This window comes from Barbus barbus (assembly GCF_936440315.1).
Source record: "Barbus barbus genome assembly, chromosome: 3".
Taxonomy (NCBI): domain Eukaryota; kingdom Metazoa; phylum Chordata; class Actinopteri; order Cypriniformes; family Cyprinidae; genus Barbus; species Barbus barbus.
In genome coordinates, this window is record NC_136731.1 from 23,689,314 (window position 1) to 23,714,261 (window position 24,948).

Here is a 24,948-nt window from a genome sequence, read left to right on the forward strand (position 1 = left end):
TTTAATCTAATTGAACTGCAGGTATTTGTTACTTAAAAAATGTACCGTGGTAATGCCAGGGCTATTATAGGTAACTAAAACTAAAAACTTTAATTAAAATCATATTTAGTTACTTGAAATAAAATGAACATTAAGTGAATATATATATATATATATATATATATATATATATATATATATATATATATATATATATATATATATATATATATTACTAAAAATTAAACTAAAATAAAAATGGAAATGGATTAATGTATTGGAAAAAAATAACATTTAAAAATAAATTAAAACTAATTAAAATAAATACAATTTTAAAATAAATGAAAGTTTTTTTTTTTTTACAAATATACAAATAAAAGTTTTTTATTTATTTGTATTATTTATGTATTATTATCTATTTATTCAGTTTTATTCTTTTTTTATTATTTATTTATTCATAAAACCAATTTTTAGGAGTTAATCAGCTTTTTAGGTGGACCGAGGTGAAAGACCGGGACCAAAGCCCCTTTAAATTATTAAACAATGTGTTACCATCACTACATCATGGTACCACTATAGTAGTTTTTGTAAGGAATATAAATCACTTAGAATGAGATTGTATGAGTTTATTATAGTGTTTTGTCCAGTTGAGGCAATTAAAGCACATTTACTTACATATCAGCTCACAGTATCACTACAGGTGCTTCTGCGAACAAAACGCGGCGGCAGTCGATATTTTCCCCCCTTAATTAGCGTTTTGCACAAGTAACTGAAAATAACCTTCATTTGCGAGGCTTTTAGCGTATAGCGCGTTGGTGGAGAGGTTTTCTCTCTCTGAGAGGAGTGCGTCTGTGTGTGGGTGCTTTTGTAAGCTAGCTGGAATGCTCTGGTACCGCCAATGCTAAGATGGCTGCCAAGCGTTAAGATGGCTGCCAGGATTCCATACAACAACAGCAGCAAGCGATCGAAGGGGTGCGAGAGAGAGAAAAGAAGGAAAGAGGGGGCTGCCGTGTTCATTTTTTCCTTCATAAAGTATAGTGTTGGTTTTTTAAACCACATTCTGTTGCTGCACATAATTAGCGGTGCATGCTAAGGCCAAACACCACTACTGCTAAATTTCGAGGCAAATCTACAGACCAGAATATCATAGAAGGGTAGGCTTTTTTGACATGGGCTAGCAAGCGACTATCCAGAATCCTACTAGCAAACATGCTAAAAACACTAAGTACGATTGGCTAAAGTGGTGAAACATCCATCAATACTCACAGCAGACTGAACGGAAAGGCCAAAGTAACCAAGTGACATCCTTCTTAAGGTCTATAGTTAGTCAAAACCTCAGCGCATATAGAAAAAAGCGGGTAGTGAGTCTCGGCCAATTCAAGCAGCCGCAGGGGTCTGGTCTCGCTCCAAGATCGCTATACTTTCTGAGATAAAAAGCCTACGGAGACATTGTCCAAACAACTCGATGGCTGCGCCCCAGCCTTTGTCTACATCTTATGAGCTATACAGCAGTGTTGGGTTTCACCAGGCTGCTCTCGGATGTATATTTTGCAGATTTATAGATTTTAGATTAGCAGCGCAACTTCAAGCCTGAAAAGGACAGTGGTGTGGATAGTTTGTTTCTGCTGTGTTTTTCATTGGACCCGACTGACCAAGTCCAGTTGTGTTTTTTAACACACCTGGGGTCTACATTGCGGGACTAAAGATCTTGTTTCATGGTCGAAAGACTGTTTTGTGGTTTTATGTCTAGATATTGATATTGTTATATTAAAGTAATAGAATATAATCTTTGTTTATAGACCTAGAAAGAATTTGATTCTGAAATCCATGTAATTTGAGGAGTTACTCAAATCTGTGGTGTTTAATACTTAAGGCTACACATTTGTTCACTAACCAACTCAAAGTATGAACAATAGTAATGGTAATCTATGGTATCAAACCTACACTTTTTTTTAAAAGAAATTAATACTTTCAAATTCAAGGTTGCATGAATTTGATCAAGTTACAACTGACATTTGTAATACAAAAGATTTCTATTCCAAATTAATGCTGTTCTTTTGAATGTTCAATATATCAAAGAATCCTGAAAAACTGTATCACAGTTTCCACAAAATTATTAAGCACCACAAATGTTTTCAGCATTGATGATAATTTTTGTTTCTTCATTTTCTGACACTATAGACTAATGATAATGATGCTGAAAATTCAGCTTTCCATCAGAGGAATAAATTACATTTTAAAATGTATTAAAATAGACAACATTTATTTTAAGTTGTAAAAATATTTCACAATATTACTTTTTATAAATAAATAAATGCAGCCTTGTTGAGCAGAAGAGACTTATTTCAAAAACATTGAAACAATCCTTCCATTGCCAGACTTTTGAACTATAATGGATAACAAGTCAAATACCAACTAACAAGACAGAACATCAGATTTCACGTATAAAGGTCCAGATTTTGCCTGAATATCATGTAAATGATCCAGAACTGGAGCACATTTTGTATGTCTCATTTCCAGCTGTGTCGTCTGAGCGCTACATTGAATATGTGCTGGCAGAGAATATATAGAATGTTCTACATCTGCTAATTGATTCAGGCACCTTTGGACTGAACCCAGCCGTCCCATGTTTAATCTGCTCTCTTTTTTTTCCCTTCTCTCTTTCTCTCTCTCTTTCTGTTGGCTTTGCAGAATCTGGACAATCGGATAACTCCAACCAACAAGGAGAAGCAGACATCAAGCCTCCGCCCAATGGTGGGTCAAGCATAACGAAAATCGCACACACACTCACAAACAACCACACACTCAAAAATTCCTAAAGGATTTTACAGCCTAATGCCATTCAGCCCAGAAATTAAAGTCTTCATTTACTCCAATACATCTGAATTTAGTATAAAGGTGCCTGGAGGAACCAAAAAAAGAGTTCTTGGTTCCCCAAAGAACTGTTAGGTTAAAGATTCTTAAAAGAACCACACTATAAAAATTAAACTTCCATTTTGTCAGACAAACTCTGTTTTAGAAGTATCTGTATGTAGCCATTATCGTTTTGAGTTTGTAGAACTTTTTAAATTACATTTGTTGAAAGTACAGTCCAACTTTAAGTTGATACAATATTTTTTTTTCCATAAAGTGTGGAAATACAATATATTTTGTTTTGTTTTTGTTTTTGTTTTTTTCATAATTTGAAGAACATTTTAAACATCTAAAGAATCTTTTTTCCACTCCAAAGAAGGTTTTCTCAAATGGAAAGGTTCTTAATGGAACCATAGTGGAAATAAAGAAACATTCATTTTAAGAGTGTTCAAATCTTTCTAAACACCAGACTTTCTTCTTCTTTCACCACTTACTTTAAAAGGAGTAATGTTAACCTTAGGTTAGATAGGCAGTCATACAGGTTTGGAACAATGTGATTCTATGGTTCCATGAAGAACCTTAAAAATCACACTAAGGAAAGAATGGTTATTTTAAGAACTTTTAATTGAAAGCTTCTTTGGGGAACTAAAAATGGTCCTTTTGGGTCCTTTATTTTTTAAGAATGTTCTTTATTGGCATTAAGAACCTTTGCACACAAGATTCTTTATAGTAGATTCTTGATGTTCTTCACACTAAAAAATGGTTCACTGAATGGTTCTTACAAGAAATATTAATGTTTCTTCTGCGCTACAAAGTCATAATTTATACTTTCTGGCACCCAAAACTGGTTCTTCTACAATGTTTTTTTGTTTTTTTACTGAGCTTTAAAATTCTGCAAAAACTATTGAGAAGCCTTGATTGGTCAAGAAGCAGTCCACTTAAACTCAATAGAATCACATCTGAAGTTGTCATTAAATGCTGTGAGCAAGCCAGCTCTGGTTAGCAATAGTGGAAACGGCATGATGAAATCCCAACGCTACACAATCAATGTCAGCCACCATTTTCCACTCTGCCTGCCAGTCAGCAGATGGATCTGTGGGTGAGCTGCGCTCTCCTTGGACCTCCATATGCACAAATACAGGCCGATTGATATCGTAAGCTGCTTTATTTACGTTAATAATTTCACATGCACACCCGACTCTCGCACAAACACGGAGTCTGAGCAAAAGCGATTTCCATCCAAGCTTATTATAGTGAAGTGTTGCTAGTCCGGTTGTGATGGAGAATGCCGGAACGCTTATAAATCACTCCGTGATTGGCTGATGGGAACCACATGGCTGAGGCGCGGGTGACACTGAGCTCATGCACGGGCCTCGCTGTGGTTAACCGGCACACACACATACACACACACACAAACACACGCTGACCTCAGCCAGCACTACAGATGGGTGTGGAAGCATGGCTCATTCACCTGTTTTTTGCGCACACACACAAAAGTCCATATTGAAAGCTCATATGCACAGCGAAAGCAAATACGTTTGTATATTTGTATGCAGCATCGCACACTCATATTTAAGTGTGACATAAAGTATTTTTAGTGTCCTCGTTAAGTTTTAGCAGAGAATGGAGTGCTGGGTTGGAGTTAACCATAAGTACGGGGTAGCCTGTTATTCCTTAGAGACGGAGAACATATGCCAACCGATGACTGTAATTATATGCTCCCGGCCTTTTTATGACAATTGAGCACAGTTTATTTTGTGTGTGCTTGTGTTTGACAGGTGCAGATGAGTAAATATGGGGATTTTAATTTTTTCTCAGTATAATTTGTCGGTGTAGTGTTTTCATTTCTGGCCTCTCTCTCTTTCTCTCCAGGACACTTGAGTTTCCAGGACTGCTTCGTGACGTCAGGCGTATGGAACGTGGCGGAGTTGGTCCGTGTGTCACAGAGTAAGTCACATGAGCAGCATCTTTCTCATCAGCAGCTGTAAATATCAACATTTTATTGAAACGAAAAAGGCTTTTCTTCTTATTATAAAGCCTTAAAATCATCCTAACAGTTACATACAAATAAAAAGTCCAAAAAACCTACAGATAAAACAATATATTAATATTGCTGAATTTTCAGCATTGTTACTCCAGTCTTCAGTGTCACACGATCCTTCTAATATGCTGATTTGCTGCTCGATTAAACTTTTATTGTTATTATCAATGTTGAAAACAGTTTTGCTGCTTCATATTGTTGTGGAAACTATGATAGAGTTTGTTTCTGACTTTTATAAACTTGTGTAACCTTCTGTGATTTCTATTATTCTTAAATCTGACATGAAGAAAATATTTTTTTATGTTGTCATGAGAACAAAGATGAATGATGGCATTGATTAATCAGCCTTCTCTCTTTCTGTATCTAATTCAGCACCAGTTGCCACAGCAACAGGACCCAACTTCTCTCTGGCCGATCTTGACAGTCCAGGATATTACAACATCAACCTGGGTCGCCGCTCCATTACGTCCACGCCATCGACCAGGTACACTTCACACACACACACACACACACACACACACACACACACACACACACACACACACACACACACACACAGAGACACAGAGCTCACTTTCCTTTCATTCTATGCCAGGATTTTTTTATATATATTTTTGATGCCAAAAATTGAATGGACTCCCTTCTAAAATATAAATATAAAATAAAATAATATTGGCATATATCATTCTGATCAATTTTATGATTTCTTATTATTCATTAGAAAGCAAAATGAATCAACAACAATAATATGCATATATATATATATATATATATATTTAATTTAATTTTACATTTTTACACAATTTTTCTACAGACCCCTTAGCACCCTTTTGCAACCCCAGATTGAAAACAACTACTCTCAGACATTTTTAACATCATTTGTTGTAAAATTATTTGTTGCTTCCTGAAGATAGTTTTTTGTTTGATTGGTTTTTATTTTTTTTCAAAACATTTCAATTGCGCTTTGTATCTTACATTTATGTTAAATGTATTTAATTTAACTACTAAAAAAAAAAAATGTTTAAAATCATAAATTTGCATATGAATAATTAGATTAACTAGGCTTAGAATATAATTTTTAGAATGAAATGAGATATTATGCATGTGAAATAAAGAAAAAATACTGAAGCAAAAATTTTAATTTCTGTGACGTTTTGGCCCTAAGCTTTGCTACATTCCTCAGCATATACTAATCGATTCCTCTCTAGTATAATGCATGTTGGTAGCACTCACACGTTCTTGCTTTCCTCTATGTCTGTATATATTTCTGTCTATCTTTTATCCTACTATATATACTACCTTTCACCTTTGTCTGTTTGATTGCTGTCATTTTTCTCTTTATCTTTCTCTTCTCCTGTCCCCTCTCTCTCTTGCCTTGTCGTCATGTTTCAAACGCTGCAGGTCTGAGATGGAGTTGTATGCCAGTCTCCCGCGAAGGTACTCCACACTTCCTGTTGTCTGATTCACTTCAAGCTCTGCTGTCTTGCTCTGCTGTCTTTGCTCATCTAATGTCTCATTCTGCTAAGATAGCCTGTGCTCTTGAAATAGAGATGATTTGAGTGGTTTTTGAGTGATTTTAAGCTTACAAATTTCTGTTGTAATGCTTTTATAGTGTAATAATTTGTATTTAAAGCAATACTTCACCCAAAAATTAAAATTTACTGAAAATTTACTCACCCTCAGATCCAAGATGTAGATGAGTTTGTTTCTTCATCAGAACAGATTTGGAGAAATGTAGCATTACATCACTTGCTCACCAATGGATCCTCTGCAGTGAATGGGTGCCGTCAGAATGAGAGTCCTAACAGCTGATAAAAACACCACAATAATCTACAAGTGACCTTGTGAAGTGAAAAGCTAGGTGTTCCTAAGAAACAAATCCATCATTAAGATGTTTAAAATCAAACTGTTGCTTCCATCTTAAATATGAGACAAAAATCCATATTATTGCTTTCTCTAAGAAAAGAGTCCAGAATCAAGAGAGAAATAAAGCAGTCTAAAACAGCTCTAAACCAATATCAATTATTTTTTTATATTATTGATTATGGACTGGTATTTTGGTCAGAAATGACGGTTAAAGTTAAAGTTAAACCACCTTGAAACCAATGATGAATTTGTTTCTTACAAAAACGCAACTTTTCACTTCACAAGACATTAATTGATAGATTGGAGTGGTGTGGATTACTTGTAGATTATTGTGGTGTTTTTATCAGCTGTGTGGACTCTCATTCTGACGGCACCCATTCACTGCAGAGGATCCATTGCTGAGCAAGTGATGAAATGCTAAATTTCTCCAAATCTGTTCCAATGAAGAAACAAACTCATCTACATCTTGGCTTGGGTGTGAGTAAATATTCAGCAAATGTTCGTTTTTTTGGGTGAACTATTCCTTTGAAACATTCCCATTTTTGAGGTCAAGAAAAGTTAAAAACCTTTAAATGCAAATTAAAAAAATCTTTAGATGTATATAATGCTAATCTAAATGATGTTGCTTCATTACTATTCAGGATTTTTCAGAGGTTTCACAATAAAACATCATGCAGACCTTCCAGATGTCCAAACATCTAAAAAACAAATCCCCGCTCATCTTCTCTCTTTCTTTTCTCTTTCAGCTCCAACAAGCGTAAATCCATTGATGACAGTGAGATGGAGAGCCCGGTGGACGAAGTATTCTATTCGGGCCGTTCTCCTGCCCCGGGAGTATCCCAGCCCAGTGGCTGGCCCAATGATGTTGATGCAGGTACGGCCGCTTTACCCAGCTCTTCACATGCTCTGCTTGATCTCCACTCATCTGTTGGAAAAAAAAATTGTTTGTATTGAGCTGCACCAATCAAATTTTACATAGAGTAGTCAGAATAGATGCCGTACTTGTGGTGACAAAGAGATTTTGAAGGATAGACCTTCCCTCAAAGTCTTTTTTTGTTTTTGTCAAAAAAAAGATGTCATCTACTCTGACATTGGACAGTCTTGCGATCGGATAGCTACAATCATGTGCATGTTAATTGATCTGTTAGTTGGGTTTGTTTGGGGCTCAGCTAAATGAAAATCTTAGAAGCACTTAAAATCATTTTTAATTCATGTGTGCATGTGATGAGCTTCACAGAATTAGGGTTAAAGAAATATTTTATATATAATATTTTATAGTTATTTGAAATGGTATTTATAAAAGGCCGTGAGCACTAAAGAATACAAGTTTGATTTGATATTTCCTATAGTTCTTGTGTAGATTGTACTGATATTAATAGCAATTGAACAGTTTATCAACTCAACATAGATATGAAAGAGAAGAAAATGAAATGATATTCTTTGTAATATTTTCACGTTTAGTTTTTTGATTGCATTTTACCATATAAACCAGACAGTTTTACAATATCAACATACTTTTTGAGGAATTTTACTGTAAATCTTCTTCTTTCCTCTTTATAGTGCTGCTTTTTATTAATTAAGACCTTTGTTTTTATTATTCTGTATCAGTTTCTTTTCTTTTTTTTATATTTCGACTGTCCATTAGAAATATTTACTCTGTTAACCATATTGTCTGCTAAAAGCAAATGGGATTGAACTTAATTTCAAGTGGCTCAAGAAGCTTTTTTGATGACGGTGATAGAAAATCCAAAATTACCACATAAGTGGAGACATTTTTTGTGGAAACTATGGTTACCATGCTATCTTTTTTTGTAAGTGTGAAAAGGCAGTTTTGTTGTTGTGTTGCATGGGCAGAATGTGATGATGAAATCCATTTTAACTTGAGCAGTGCTGCTGTCACATGACTTGTATCCTCACACCAGACCCTTTAACATGCACCATTCCCTCAATAAATCAAAGCAATCAATAGTTAAAAATGATCCTATGCTCACGCCACAAATTCTCCACCATGTTGGATTTGACGCCCAAAATGCATTGGCTGCACCCCATTTTCCATACCTGTTTATAAAATCATCTGAGAAAGCTTTCTGAAACTCATAATTCAAAAATGAACCTGATATATACAATTTAGACATCTTATGATAAATTATTTTCACTGTACTAGTATTTGAAATGCATTTACTTTTAGATTGCATACTACTTTGTATGGATAGTATGCTTACTAAAGTTGGATAGTATGCAAATTGACACTTTTAGCTTGCATACTACTTAAAGTGAATAGTATAGGAATTGTGACTCTTTTTTTAGCTTGCATACTACTTAATATATATAGTATGCAAATTGTGACACTTGTTAGCTTGCATACTACTTAGTATGGATAGTATGCGAATTGACATTCATTTTATCTTGCATACTACTTAGTATAGATGGTATGTGAATTGACAATAATTTTTCGTTTGTATCCTACTTATTGATAGTATGCATATTGACACTCGTTTTTATCTTGCATAGTACTTTGTATGGATAGTCTTGAATTAACACTAATTTTTCACTTGCATACTGCTTAACATGGATGGTATGCCAGTTGTGACATGCTCATTTTAATATTGCATAGTACTTAGTATGTATAGTATGTGAATTGTGACGCAGCCAATGCTCATTTGCTATTCTGCCCCATCCCTCATAGTTTAGCTGCTGATTAGAGGGTTTGTGGGATGTGTGTGGCTTACACCTCTACTGTTTTGGTGCACTTCGAATGGGTTGATTCTGGGAGATACTGTCTTTGACCTCCTGCATATGATGTTTTTTTAAATGTGTATATAGTGATGATGTATTGATAATGATTCAACAGTGGTCCCAAATTTCCCCATCTCTCCAATTTATCTCGATCTCTCCCTCTCTCTGTCATTGTTAACTCTGTTCTTTTCCCCTGTTTGGGTTTTTTAGTGCAACACCATTTGGCCAGTATGCAGGAGAGGAAGATAAAACATGAAAGCGATGGCGTGCAGTTTCCTTACCATGGTTAGACCACATTACCCTCATATTATATTGCACACAAGTGTACTGAAATGTGTCTCTCATCTCTGTCTGTCTTCCAACCTCTCTGCTGCATCACACACCTCAGCTCTTCTCTCTGATTTGCTGTTTTTACCTGGTGCTCGGAGGTGGCGGGTTTTTTGTGGCCTTGTGAATGTGCTTTCATTTTGTTTTGTGCCTCAGACGTCTCTCCGTACATCCATTGTTTGTGTTAGATTGTGATATAGGATCCCTGTGGACTGAAGCAGAAGTCCAAATCCTGATTTCCACAGCATTTCCCAAACATGAACACTTACAAACATGGCTATTGTGTTGCGTACAGCAGCAGGCCTTTCCAGATATTTACTTAGCGTTTTTGTTTGTTTCTTCTCCATGCAGGATTTATTGTAATTAGTGTGTGTATGTGTGCATAAAGGGGTTTACATGCTATAAGCAATATCTCAGCTGTTTATTCAGCGCGCCTATGAGATCTCAAGCCTTTATACGCTGTAACGTCTGAAATATATTCTACATAATTATGCGAATGCAAACACAAGCTCGGTTTCATGCCTCATTACGATCCACAAATTGTTTGAATGCAATTCATAACATGACACCACAAATCCGTCTCGTATGGTCAGTTTTCTCTTTTAGCTCAACTGTTGTCACACCACTGCAATGGTTAAGAGAATCTTTCTGCGCAAGTTAAAGTTAGTTTAACTGTTGATATGATCACTTTTATTTACTTTCCCTATAGACTTTCCCAGACGCTTTGTACAAAATTTGTCACTGCACAATAATTTTTAAGAAAAAAAGGAATAAAACAAAGTATTAAACATTTTTGAATATAGTATGTACTGTATACATATTATTACTATTACTATTCTATTTATATTTTATTACATTTATATATTTTTTAATTATGATTATGATTATTATTGTTGTTGTCATTATTATTATACAATATTCATATTTTATATACATTTGATTTTTTAAATAATATTCTATATATAATGTAATATATACATATTACATAAACTGTATCATATAAATAATATAAAAAATATTAAATAGTATAATGTGACCGTAATAGTAATATTAATAATGATAAAAACGTAATAATGGTGTGTTTATAATTTGTTGTATTTTATGCATTTATTATATTTGAAAATGTTGTTGTTAGTAGTATATAATATTTATATTTTATTATATTCTATAGTATATTCTATGTTATTGTTTATATTATTATCATTTTATATTACTATATTTATTACATATTTGTGTGTATTATATGATATTTATACATTTATTATTTATTATTCATGCATTTATTTAAATTGATAGTTTTTATAAAAGTGTTATTATTATTATTATTTTGTCATACAGAGACAAGACAATATTTCACTGTCCAATCAATTACCACTGGATAAAAAAAGGACCCGCTTACATTTGTTTTCTTGCTGAATATCCTGTTTCGCTCTGAAATCCATCAGACCGGGCATTTCACATTGACTGTAATGGCACAGACATTTGAAGGTAACTCTATCACCCCCCCCCCCCCCCCCCCCCCCCCCGAGTACGCCAAAATAGATTACGCAAGAATAGTGACAGTAATGTAAGAATGCATGCTGTGTACGTACAACGGCAACTTGTGTACTTGCACAGGGTACGTTTTTGGCCTGAGGGTCCATCTACATCTAATCACATTCACTGCCGCCCACATCATGATCAACACACAGTCACACAGATCTTAATCTAGGGAAACATGGGTAAATCCCACCAAAAAAAAGCCAGCATGCTCAGGTGCTCCTGATGTCATGGGAATACACAACACACATACATATTTACACCCACCCCACCCTTGAACACTCTAAACATACACACACACACAGTCTGTGGAGCACCAGAGCTCTGGTCCAGATGGCTCCTCCATGTGTCGACAGCGCTGGGAGCTACTGGGTTACAGAAGACATCTGTTACGCCGATGAAAGCGGTGGTGGTGCTCGGAGCACGTGTGAGTGTGTTTGTGTGTGTGTGTGCGCGCGCTATGCTCCAAAGGTGATTCACTACCTGAATGAGGCTCTGGCAATGCTGCAAGGTGACGGTGTCATTTATCATTAAATCTGGTGTCACCCGGCATACACCGGCAGCCGCTTCATTCATACGCCCCCATCGCTTGCTCTCGCACTGGGCCGACACAGATATCATCCCACCTATTTCTCATTCTCCTGCACTCTCTTTCACCTTGTTAAATTGTGCCACTTTGTCTGTAAACATCTGTTTGTGATGGTTTTGTTGATGTTGAGCGTGTCAGACAGTGAAAGAGGTTCCCACAGGCATGGGAAACCATGAAATTTATGAAAAATGTGGGGTTTAGAAGAGTTAGGCAGAGACTTTGAATTAGTTTAATACTTTTTTTGAATGGTTTCAAATATTTATTGGCAAGTAATTTGTCTTTCTGAGTGTAAACGGACTAAAATTATTTTAAAAAATTCATTGATTTAAAAAAGTAAGGAAAGTTTACATTGTGAATATGACTTTTAAAAATATTTAACTGGCAATTAATTTGTCTTTTTGATTGTAAAATGACTGGAATTCCTTTTAAAAAAAATGATTGATTAATTCTGGCAGGTCATGATAGCCAAGCTTGCGTCAGATGACTCTCAGCTGATCCACGTCTACCTATAGGGATATGACATCTATCACAGCACCCATATATAAGGCCCTTCAATATTATCAGCAGCTAATTACCCTTCTCCATCCCCAGCTCCTCCTCTCGTCAGTCAGGATTCGGCCTTCTGATTCCTCTTTGAATCAGACTCATTTCTAAAATTTTTTACATTAAATTATTGAACATAAATGATGTTGGTTCTGTTCTGTTTACCCTGGGGGTTATCGCTGCTCTCCCTGCTCTCATCCATGCTAGGCTGCATGGATGCACAGGGAGTTCTTGCCCAACCCTACCGCCAATCCAAACTGTATGCTAATTGTCAGTCATCTTTGGCGATAGTGGTTCTGACAGAAAAACTTTTTTATTTTTATTTTTTTTCATTTGGCAAGCAATTGGTCTTTTTGAGTGTAAAATGACTGAAATTATTTGTTAAAAATTGATTGATTAAAGTAATGACATTTTTTTTATTAAAATTTTATTTCTTTAAAATTGCCTGAAAATTTGTCTTTTTTTTTTGAGTGTAAAATAAATTATTTTTAAAAACCGATCGATTAAGAGAGTAATGAAAGCTTCCATCTTAAATACCTTTTCAAAATATTAATTGGCAAGGAAATGTTCTTTTTCGTATAAAATAAATGAAAAATCTTTTTAAAAATCAATTAACTGAAAAAGCCACAATTTCCATAGTGAATCTACAATTATTTTTTAAATGCTTTAAACTATTTAATTGGCATCAATCAAATGAAAAAAGGCAAAGTGCTTGGGAACCCATGTATATTAATTAATACTGTAAGTTCATGGCAGAAGCGATTTGTCCTTGAATTTGTGTCTTTCTGCGTGTGTCTGTAGAGGGACTTTCTGATGGCTGCATGGTAAATGTGTGTCTGTTTAAGAGTGTGTGTGTTGTGTGAGGAGGCGTTATATATGGCGTTTTTGACAGGTCAAGGCTTGTTTGGCGGCCAGCTTGTTAGCGTGGCGAGACTTGAAGGTCACTGGAGCGTTTGATTGGCTGCCAGTCTGCCTGAGTGTCGGGGTTGGCACAAGACACAGAGAAATAACACATAACCCATGATTTTACCACAGACACACACACACACACACAAATAAATACACAGGCTAATGTGCATGTAAGATCATGGAAACTGTCAGTTGCAACTCTGGAGGTGTGTGATTAGCAGATATATATAAAATATTAAAATTAATATTAAAACCTTAAAACCTTTTTGTTTGTTGCTATTGTCTTCTTTACAGGAAACAACGTTTGTTTAGTTCTCCCACAGTAACTCCACATAGATACCATAGTAATGATTTATCGTGTGGTTTGTTTGTTTAAAACTAAATGAATTCTCAGGGATCTTGTGTAAATATCACAACACTCTTTTTCTTCAGCAGACAGTGTTTTGAAATACACTAAGAAGTTCTGTAGCACAATTCTCACCCACCATTTATCTATAATTTGCTATTAATTTGTCAAAAACATAATTTTTTTCTTTCTCAGACTTTTGACAGTAACATAATTGGCATTTAACTCTTTCAGGGAGGCAGATATTTGGTCAAATGTGACATTAGCATAATTAGCAGATTTGTGGCTTCTTCACGCGGCTCTTTAACATCTTAAATTGGGTTTTTAAATCACCACTTAGGATAATTGTTTTGCCCAAAACCAGCCACAGGCTTTGATGGTTAACTCCTTTTCCTTTCCTTCCTGAGTTCTGACATGTTTGGCCGTGTTTCTGGGTCACTGGGTGAGCCCGGCGTATATTCAGACCTCACGTTTCTGCCAAACTCAGGACAGCTGAAGCTAGCAACCCCACAGCCTCAGTTTGACATTTATAGGATCAGGACGACACATTAATGCGGCGTTATTTACGAAAAGACCAAACCATCGCATACTTTATGCTTTCATTTCCCTCATCATTCTCACATCACGCTTCCTGCCTGTCCTCCTGTTTTTGGCTTGAGCGTTCGGACCTGCCGCTGGAACAGAAGCGCTTGTGTTTGACTTTTTCCCTCTTCGCTGAAAAGTCAAGTGAAAGCCTCTGATTTGGTTCCCCAGGTGAAGTTTAAGAGTGTTTGTTTGTCAGAGTCTGTACACAGCTAGCATTTACATTTATTTACTCATTTGCATTTGGTTTGTGAAGACGTGTCGTCCTGTTCGGTTGGCATTAGTAATGTGGTTGCTCGAGTATATTGAAATTTGGAGTCAATCTGAACACACATTCACGTAAACCAGACAAGTTATTAAACTAAATGCGTTTACTCTAAGATGTTCAGTAGTGATCGACCGATATTGATTTTTTATAACCGATACCAATTATTTGCATGTTTATGTGCCCGATAACTGATATGCAGAACCGATATTTATTTACTGTTATAAAGTAAATAAATGACTGCGTGAAGCAAGTCCATACTTCACTTTGGTTTTTCCTCCTTTCAGTCATCTTAACAAAAAATGTTTTGAGAATTAGCAGTCTTTCATGCAGGGCTCTAGACTCATTCTTCCCACTGATCTCACTTTTGCGACTAACTTTCTCAGTTGGTCGCACGAGCACATAATTTGGTTGCAATTTGTTTTTTGTTTTTGCACATTTGAATATTTTATTAATCAATGCATGCTGATGAACTTTTATCATAGTTTATAGTTATATGGTAATGAAAGTGTTCAATATTCAACTCGTTCTTTTTCATCGGTATTGTGATTTAAATTTTGTGAACAGGAATTCCTTTTTCGTGCGCTTTCACTTTCAAATTCGCGATCTTGGTGTCATATTTTACAAGAAAAGATAATTGTCTGTTTTGCTTATATCTAAACACCTTTCACTTTTTAAGACTAAAACAAAAGATGGATTCAATGTTATTCTTAATTAAAAAGCACAACAACAATAAAACAGTATGTTGACAATGACAAACTAGCTTACATAACATTTATTAACAAAAACGAATAAGATGAGGCACAGGACACATCACATGCTGTATTATATACCGAGTATATTACAGAATGTTTAGCAAACTCTGAGGAAGCAAATAAATATTAATATTTATTTATTTTTTATTAAGGAAAGCCTCCATAGCATAACGTGAGGTAAACAGCAAAGATAACAAGCTTCTCAAAACGAAAACAAAAAGAAAAGTAAAACTAAACTGGCGGTAGCTGACAGCACTTGCATGTTTTTTTCTACAAGAACACCACCATGTTCACCTTCTCTGGTTTAAGAAGTGGTCTTTTACTTTCGTTTGAAAACAAAATCCTCCGTTGAGCTCCACCCGCGACGCACACCTTCGCGCTCGTGCTGGCAAAAAATTACCATTTTGGTCGCAGTCTAGGGCCCTGTCATGTTAAATTTAATCTTCGTATTACAACAATAAAAAACATTTTATTTAGAAAAAGCTTTAGCAGCAACACTATAATATTAGCAGTAAGCAAAATAAACGTAGAATGTCTAATGTTTTCAAATGGAGAAAATAAATAAAGGACAGGAGTCATATCAACTTCATTTTTAACTAGTTTTAGTAGGTTTATAAGCTGTTTAATAGGCTAAAGAGTGAAGAATAATTAACTGGATAATGTTAATTCACGGAATAATATTCTCTGGAATATAACAAGCATTGTCTTTTATTGCATTTCTCAACTGGCATGCTCTAAATTATGCTGCTGACAGCGCGGTTTATCTATGCATTTACACAGAACTATAGGCTACTCAAACTGCGATCGATAGACAACAGAGAGAGAATTAAATTCAATGCTTTTATTTCCAACATGCAATCATTCATGACTGTATTATTTAATTCATGCAAAGTTACGTCTTTATTGGGAGAGGACTTGACGGATTATCTACATGACTCCGACTTCACGAGACTAATAGACCACAGAGAGAGAACTGAATTCAGCACTTTTATTTCCAACATGCTCTAATTCATGGCTGTGTTATTTCAGGCAAAGTTATATCTTTATAGGGACAGGGCTTGACAGAGTATCTTATTTATCATATTTCTTAGAGCCAAGTTGCATAAACTATATATCAGGCATTTATATAATACATCTAATTTGTGCATTAATGACTGTAATATTAAATAGTTTACTAACTACAGCAAATCAAGTACCTGCACGCCGTTGTTGTCTCGTCTCCCCTCAGACGCACTGCAATTGCGATCCTGCGCGAATTTATCGATAAAACCGATATCCGATTATGGAAAAATGCTTAAATATTGGGAAAATGTCGGTAAATCGATATATCGGTCAATCTCTAATGTTCAGTTTTAGAAGACTTTTTATTTATTTCGTTTTGCTCAAGTGTTTGTATAGTATGTTTTTTAAATTTATTATTGGCTTGTCATCTGTAAACTGATCAACTTTCCTGACTAGTAGAAACTTATTAAAGAGGTGTAGTGCCAATAAACCAGTTGTTTCAAACAAATGTAATCAAAATCATCTGGAAATGAAGAGATTTTTGTTTATTCTTGCTTTTATATGGCTAAACATTTTTCTCACTAATGTTTAAATTGCAGTGACCCATGGTTGAAATGATACTTGTATTTGTATATGTTTTTGTTGTTGTTGTTAAAGTAAGTGGGGTGCACATCAAATGTGAACATTATTAAACTTCTAAAACATTTTATACTACTGTATATATAAATATTGAGATTTTGGAAGAGAAAGCAGGGAATTTAGCACTAAATTTATACACTACCTTTCAAAGGTTTGTGGTCAGTAAGATTTTTGTATACTTTTTAAACACAGAATACTTTTAAACAGCAAGATTCAGTTAAATTGATCAAAAGTGATAGTAAATATATGTATAATGTTATATAAAAAAAAACTGTTCCAAATGCAGTTTTTTAATATATATTTTCTATTTTGTTTCCACAAAAATATTAAGCAGCAAATCTTTTTCCAGCATTGATAATAATCAGATATGTTTCTTGAGCATCAAATCAGCAAATGTGATGCAAATTCAGCTTTGCATCACAGGAATAAATTGCATCTTAAAATATAGCCTATTAAAATAGAAAACGGTTATTTTAGATTATAATAATATTTAACAATATTACTGTTTTACTGTATCAAATAAATGCAGCCTTGGTGAGCATAAGAGACATTATGAACATTGAAAATTGTACTGACCCCAAACGTTTTGGTGGTAGTGTATGTATTGATATATCACTAGTAGTTTTGTTTTGTTTTTTAGTGTGCTTGAAAACGTCACTGTAAAAACTGAGAGAAATAGTGGCAAAATCCTGGCATATATGCTGTGACACTGTACTCTTTCCTTTGAGATTTGGTGAATTGAAAGAGACAGACAGACAGACTGACATGAGGTATTATGGGTTCTGCTGTCGTGGCATCTTTTTTTTCCCACTTACAGCTGCATAGAGACCCTTCCTGGCCCTGTCCCGACCCCTATCCCACTCTTTCCTGCTGTCCACTGCTTCAAAGCAAAGCTAGCACCCTGGAACTGTCAGCACTGCAAAAACACTGTTCTTAAGCAGTGTTTCACCTTGTTTTCCAGTATAATTATAGTAACATCCTTAAAACAAGATGCATTTACTTGAATCAAATCTTATTCACATTTAGTGAAGTTTATGCTTAATATATATTTTTAACATTCTTAAGATAAAGCAATTTGACAGTGGGGTAAAAAAAATACATTCAAATACAAGTTTATTTTTCTACCTCATTGGCAAATACTTTTTTTTGGTTAAAGATGTTTTTACTGGAAAATGGGACAAAATACTGATTAATAATAATTTTTTGCAGTGTGATTGGCTTCTCTATACTTCACAACAAACAAGAAACCCTAGCAGTGTCTTATCTTTAGATTAAAAGTATTGATGTCGAATTATTAATCGTGATTAATCACATCCCAAATAAAAGTTTTTGTTTACATAATATATGTGTGTGTACTGTGTATATTTATTATGTAAATATACATACATTAACATACAGCATATATTGTGGTAATATTTGCACGCTTATACATTTATATTATATTTTATATTATATATACACATTTAATATATAAACACAGCATATTTTTCTTAAATATATACATGCATGTGTTTGTATTTATATATACATAATACATATACACAGCACCCACACATAAACAAAAACTTTTATTTGGATGTGATTAAATCGCAATTAATCGTTTGACAGCATTAATTAAAAGCTCATTTTTAGTATTATTATCAGCAAATTTGTCGTATTTTAGAAGCTGAGATGGATAAGATATTTTTTTTAGATGAAGATCAAGAAGCAAAAACCCTGTTTGATTAAATCCACATCTCTGTTCTGCCATTTTGTTGATCCCATTTTTACCAGGACTCTCGTCGCCTGGTTCTCTTAAGAAGTCGGGGAAATTCGATTTCAGCGCTCTGTCCGGCCATACGAGGTCTGCACGCATGCCGTTCACCCATCACCCGCTGCCCATGCTGGCAGGTGTAAGACCAGGTGAGAGTTCAGAGCCCCCCCACCCCACCTCCCACATCCTTCCCCTTCCTGTCCTGCTCCCTCATGCCCCCTGGTGGGGTCGGATGTGGTGACGTTCGGGGAGAGGCGAGGTCGTGTTTATGCCACGGTTGGGTCGGGTGAAGGCGTTCGCCATTCGACCCCCCCACCCCTCACCCTCTTTCTCCTCTGTACCGAGGCTGATTTGTCTTTTTTGTCTGTCTGTCTGTCAATGTGATTGGTTGGTGATTGGTCTCTCCATTTCCCGACTTCATTCTCCCTTCGCTAGAGGCGTCGTTTCACTGGCCAGATGCACGTGATCTTGTAAGATGTTGTTTTAAATGCTGTGCAGCAGGGATCAAAGTACATATCCACTCTCCTTTAATGCAAGACTCACAGGATTAGAAAACTGCATTTTCAAAGATGTTCTGAAGTATTTTTATCATCTATTATCAATTAAGATGAAAGAGAAGGAAAAAATGATAAATGTGCCAAAATTAGACATCACAAATCTTGTCATCAAATCAGTGGCAGTTGTAGATGTACTTAACCTTAACCCTAACCCTAACCCTTTTTTATAGATGGTTTTGTAGCTGAATACACACTAATTTACCTATTATTAACTCTTTCTTTTCAAAGAGATATTTAAAACTTACAAAATTATGATAACCAGCTCCACTGACAGACAAACAGATAGATGGATGACAGACAGATAGATGGATGGATGGATGGATGGATGGATGGATAGATAGATGGATGAACAGATAGACAGACATACAGATAGACAGACAGATGAATAGACAGGTTCAGATGTGTTTTTGCGTTTTATGTTCAGATGAATTGCTGGTGATGTTATGCGATGACTCTTGTGTGGTCTTGTGTTGTGTGTAGCGGTTGTGTTTAAAGCTGTTGTTGTGGAGTCACTCTTGGTGGGAGGGGGTCTTTGGTGGCGCTAGTTTGTGGTGCCATTTGCCTCCTCCTGGAAGCCTTGGCTCCATCCCATTACCTAATGGGATTAAAGGGTGGATGATGAAAGCGCAAAAGAAATGGAGGAAGAGAAGGGAATAGCAGTCTGCGTGGCAGAGAGGGTGAAAAGCAGGGCTTTGGCTGGGAGCGCAGCGCCCGCGTCTGGGTTACAGGGAAGCTCTGGAAGTTGGCAGACTGTCCCGGGCAGCTGGGGGCCCTGCTTGGCTGGAGGAGACAAGACCCCTCAACCCTCCACTCGCTGGTCGGGAGATGAGCGTAATGTTATTCTTCATGCAAATGAGAGCACATCATGACTTCTCAAGAACTACTGCAGTTCGTTCACATTAGGGTTGTGCCGATACAAAAATGTATCGACATTGCAGTTTTATTCTTCATTGCACATACTTTAAATCCTCGTATCAATGTTTTATTACTTTATCTGTGCTTTCATACAGTTTTCTACAGTTTAATTCACAAAGAAGCAGGTTATCTAAAGAACAAAATCTGGAACTCATGTTCAAGTTGAAGCAATCAGCCTGTCTTGCACATTTATGGTCGATTGGCATAGTCGTCCATGTTAGAATTTGGGGTCTCTGTTGGCAATTTGTAGTAAAAATTATTACATCATCCATGATGAAATATTATGGTAACATAACAGTAATTAAGTAATTAAGTAATTAACAGTAATTAGCTTTTTTCATTTTTTTTTTTCATTTTTTAGTTTCTTTCATTCTCACGCTCTCTTATAATTTCTCACAAATTCAAAATTGTCCAGACAGACACCAACATGCTCTCAGAGTGAAAAAGTCTTTTAATGATATATAATGTCATTAAGAGACTTTAAGATCATTAAGATATCTTAATGATCTTAATGATATGGGAGATAATGAGACAATTTTGAATTTGTGAGAAATTATAAGAGAGCGTGAGAATGAAAGAGCACAGAAAGAGAGAAACATATAATAGGCTATATATTTAAAATGTTATACATAAATCTATAATTTATGTGTATGTATGTATATATATATATATATATATATATATATATATATATATTTATGAATAGTTTTTCTAAATTGGGTTTTTAATACTTTATAAATTGTGGCACACATTTATTTATTATTTATACATATTTAATATAAAGCTTAACTGAAATCCTAACCAATAAAAGTTCAGCATTTTTGGATTTCAAAAATGTGATTATATAATGATTCATATATTTCTGAATCATTTTTACTTATGAGGACATCCTGTAGGATCTGCCAAGGGAGGTTTTGTTTTAGCTTTGTCTCTAATCTTTGTAAACACATACACACACACACACACACACACACAGTTTGAATTGATTTCCATCACTTCCATATCATGTCATCCATTGTATCCTTGTGTGTCAGTCTCACTCATTACTGATATATTATTAGCACTTATGTAAATATGCTACTGACCTCTCTCTCTGTGTGTGTCTGTCTGTCAGCAGGAAGTCCCCGTGCCTCAGCTTCCTCCCTGCACTTCCCCTCACCCTCCATCATCCAGCAGTCCAGCCCGTACTTCACCCATCCCACCATCCGATACCACCACCACCCGGGACAGGACCCGCTCAAGGAGTTTGTGCAGTTCGTGTGTGCCGATGGATCGGGACAGGCTAGTGGTCAGGTAAGAGTATAATGACCACATACCGGAAGTGATTATCTGACACTGGGGTCAGTTGATTGCAGCAAAACATGTAATTTGATCTGCTGTTTGTATTGCAAAAATGCTTGATGTTTTATGCAGATATTCTCAGACTGGTTTATAGTGAATACTGGGAATGGCATCCTATCATACTACTCATACTAGTTTTGTAGTATGTATACTTTGAAATGTATGCATAGAATAATGCAGTATGCAACAGAGGATCCCACAATGCAGTCCTTTCTGGAGCTTTACACTAGTATTCCATTTAGAATGTAGACATTGTCACATTCTACTACATTAAACATTATCATTGCTTACTGCATACTGTTTTAATAATTTAAAAATACGGAGTATATACTTTGCGGTATACAATACAAATTATGAATTTAAAAAATGATTCATGTTGATGAAACAGAACTTAGCAGTCAAATTTAGCCAACATATTTGCCTTAGTCAAGCAAGAAACTCTTGCCTCAAGTATGAAATTAATTTATATTTGTGAAACTAATGTTATCAAGCATTTATAGAGAAGTTGAATTGAGCTTACCGTTGTGAAGACAACTGTCACATTTAACCAAGAAGCCAAGATTGAAGTGGGAAATGAAAGCATCCAAAAACATGTTAAATAATGCACAAATGTTTTCTTTTAGGGCTCGGTTTACTCTGTGGTCATTGTAATTAACTTTATATAAAATCATATATACATACATGTATGTATATAAGTGAGGTCATGTCATATTTAGCACACATTTACAGTACTAACATTAATTCACTTTTATTGTTTTTATATTATTTTTCTATAATTACTACATACCTGAACCCAAATCCTAACCACTGGAAGAAAAAAAATCAGCATTTTTTTTTGGATTTTAAAATTAGATTATTTAATGATTCCTAAAAACTTTTTTTTGTTCGATGTGCAACTAACATTATCAACTGTATTACTTTTGTTTGCATTTCTTAAAACAAGAAACCAGCTCCTCCTGTCTTTTCCGATGCAATCAAATGTGTTCGTTCCTTGTCTTTAAGGCCGACTGATCGGTCACTGTTATGTATCTTGTGCTTGTCTAGCAGATCTTGAGTTAATCTCTCCTTCTCTGTCCACTTCCCACGATAAAACCCATCTGCGCAACAGCTGATGACCTCAGTGCATTTCGGCGTAGCGCGCATCCCCTCCTCAGTTCTGCTTGTGCCATTTTTTAGCGTCGTGAACGTGGCTTTTTTTTGCGCCCTGGTTTTGATTTGACATCATTCCATGGACCAAAACTCACCTCACATTCGTGTGTCCATTTCTTCTTCTTCACCTTCTGCCTAAAGTCCTACATTTTATTTTTTCAGCTCCTTCACTGCTCCTGTCTGTGCCTGTGGTGAAGTCAACACACAAACATGCATACAAACAAACACGAACACCCCCCTTCATAAACAAAAGCAAACAGACATTCATTCCTTTGGTTGTTTCCCTCTCAACACTCTCCACTACCAGCCACCCCCATTCGTTTTTTTTTCGGTGCTATCCTGCGTTGTTTTTCCATTTGCGGGGTGTCGGGCCTGTCCGTACTCCTCACCCTGTTTGTGTCGTCTGCAGCCGAACGGGAGCGGCCAGAGCAAAATGCCGGGCTCCTTCTTGCTGCCTCCACCCCCCCCTGTGGCGCGTCCAGTGCCCCTCCCAATGCCAGACTCTAAATCCAGCAGCACGCCCCCCGATGGCGGACTCACCTCACCCACATCTCCGTGTAAGTGACCCGACCCCCCCATTCCACAAAACCCCACGAAGATCCCCAGTCTTCTAGCCACAGCTGGACCGCTTTTTGCCATTTAGTTTGTGTTCCTTAAATTAACATAAAAATGCCCATTATTCATAAATTTCGCCAACTGGTGGATCAGAACTAGTCCTTACTACTATTTTTTTTATTCCCCTCTTTTATGTATCCTAGTTTTGAGGCAGCAGTTTTAGTGGTTTAACAGCCATCAAAATGTCGCGACAGTACAGAGCCCATAAAGGGACGTGACGATTGGGGGGGGGGGGGGGGGTTGTGAGATGGGAGGAAAATTAATTTTTCAGTGCTTTTGCATTCACTGGCAAAACATTTTTGTTCCTCTGAAAAACTTTGCATTTGCTCACAAAACCTTTTCATTCCCCCGAGAAAGTTTGCATTCTCTTGGAAAACATTTTTGTTCCCCTGAGAAACATTGTGTTCTCTTGCAAATATTTTTGCGAAAGTATGCAAAAATTTAAGTGAACACAAAATTTCTCAGGGGATCGCAATACTTTTGCAAGAGAATGCAAAAGTTTGATAAGTGAATGCAAAGTTTCTCTGGAGAATAATACTTTTGATAGTGGATGCAGAATTTCTCAGGAGAACAGAATACTTCTGTAAAAGTTTCTCGGGGGAACTGCAGAGTTTCTCGGGGGAACGCGATACTATCTATTTGAAAGGGAATGAAAAAGATTTGCAAGTGAAGGCAAAGAGTTTTGGGAGAACGCAGTACTTTTAACTTTTTAAGTTTACTTTAAGTTAACGCAAATGTTTGCGACTGAGCATAACATTTTTTGAGGAACGCAATACTTTTGCAAGAGCAAATTCAAAATTTCTTGGGAGAATGCAAAAGTTTTGCAAGTGAACAAAGTATCATGGGGGAATGCAGTACAAGAGTAAACAGATTTTCTTGGGGGAAAACAATACTTTTGCGAGCAATTTTTTGGGGGAATGCAAGGGAATGCAGAGTTTCTTGGGAGAACAGTACATTTGCGAGCGAGAATGCAATACTTTTACAAGCAAATACAAAGTTTCTCGGGGGAATGCAATGCTGGATAATGCAAAGGTTTCGCAAATGCAAAATCCTTGAAAAATAATTTTTCCTCCCATCTCATATTTTTTTTTGCATGACCATGTCCTCTTGGGGGCTCTGTATTCAAGGGTGCAAATTTAGGGCAGTTAAAGTGGACTCCAAAATACATTTTTTAATGCATTTTAGTTGAAACAGTTTTCATAATGCAGCTATTATTGTACAATTCGCTTGACCTCATTATTGTGTGGCAGTTCTGGCACTAAAATCAAAACAAGATGAAAGAATCTGTATCTACCAAACTAAAATGACCAGTTTTGGCCCTCTTGAATTTATATTCTGGTCCAGGTTGGTTTGTGCTGGTCAAATTGCATTGCAGCCCTGGTGTGAATGGGCCTTTACACTTCTGAATGCAACATCCAGAAACCCATGCTTTGTAATTTTACGTTGGTTTCATTTGAGTTTGTTTTGGTTACGTTCACATTGCTGGTTAGCTTTTGGCCTGTGGAAATGTGATAGTTGAGCTCCAGTGCTGGTCTAAAGGTCAGTTCGTCCAGTACATGAACCAAATTTGGGCCGTTCAGAAAGGAGGTGGCGTATCAGGGTGGATAGACATACTGTAAAATATTCACTCACCACAGACGGGGCACT

At 36.0% G+C, this 24,948-nt stretch overlaps 1 protein-coding gene across 12 annotated transcripts in view; it reads left to right on the forward strand.

Annotated features, from left to right (window-relative positions):
- nfixb (nuclear factor I/Xb) overlaps positions 1-24,948 on the forward strand; it is a 210,890-nt gene that overhangs the window by 180,136 nt on the left and 5,806 nt on the right. For 4 of the 12 annotated variants that reach the window (XM_079397981.1, XM_079397986.1, XM_079397988.1 and 1 more), the window contains 7 exons: positions 2,671-2,733; positions 4,705-4,779; positions 5,246-5,357; positions 7,486-7,613; positions 9,686-9,760; positions 18,745-18,873; positions 21,314-21,489. In XM_079397981.1, coding sequence (XP_079254107.1) covers positions 2,671-2,733; positions 4,705-4,779; positions 5,246-5,357; positions 7,486-7,613; positions 9,686-9,760; positions 18,745-18,873; positions 21,314-21,489 — 758 coding nt within the window. Of the gene's footprint in view, positions 1-2,670; positions 2,734-4,704; positions 4,780-5,245; positions 5,358-7,485; positions 7,614-9,685; positions 9,761-18,744; positions 18,874-21,310; positions 21,490-24,948 lie in introns of all 12 variants that reach the window. The other 8 variants (XM_079397985.1, XM_079397987.1, XM_079397989.1 and 5 more) reach the window with 3 other exon arrangements.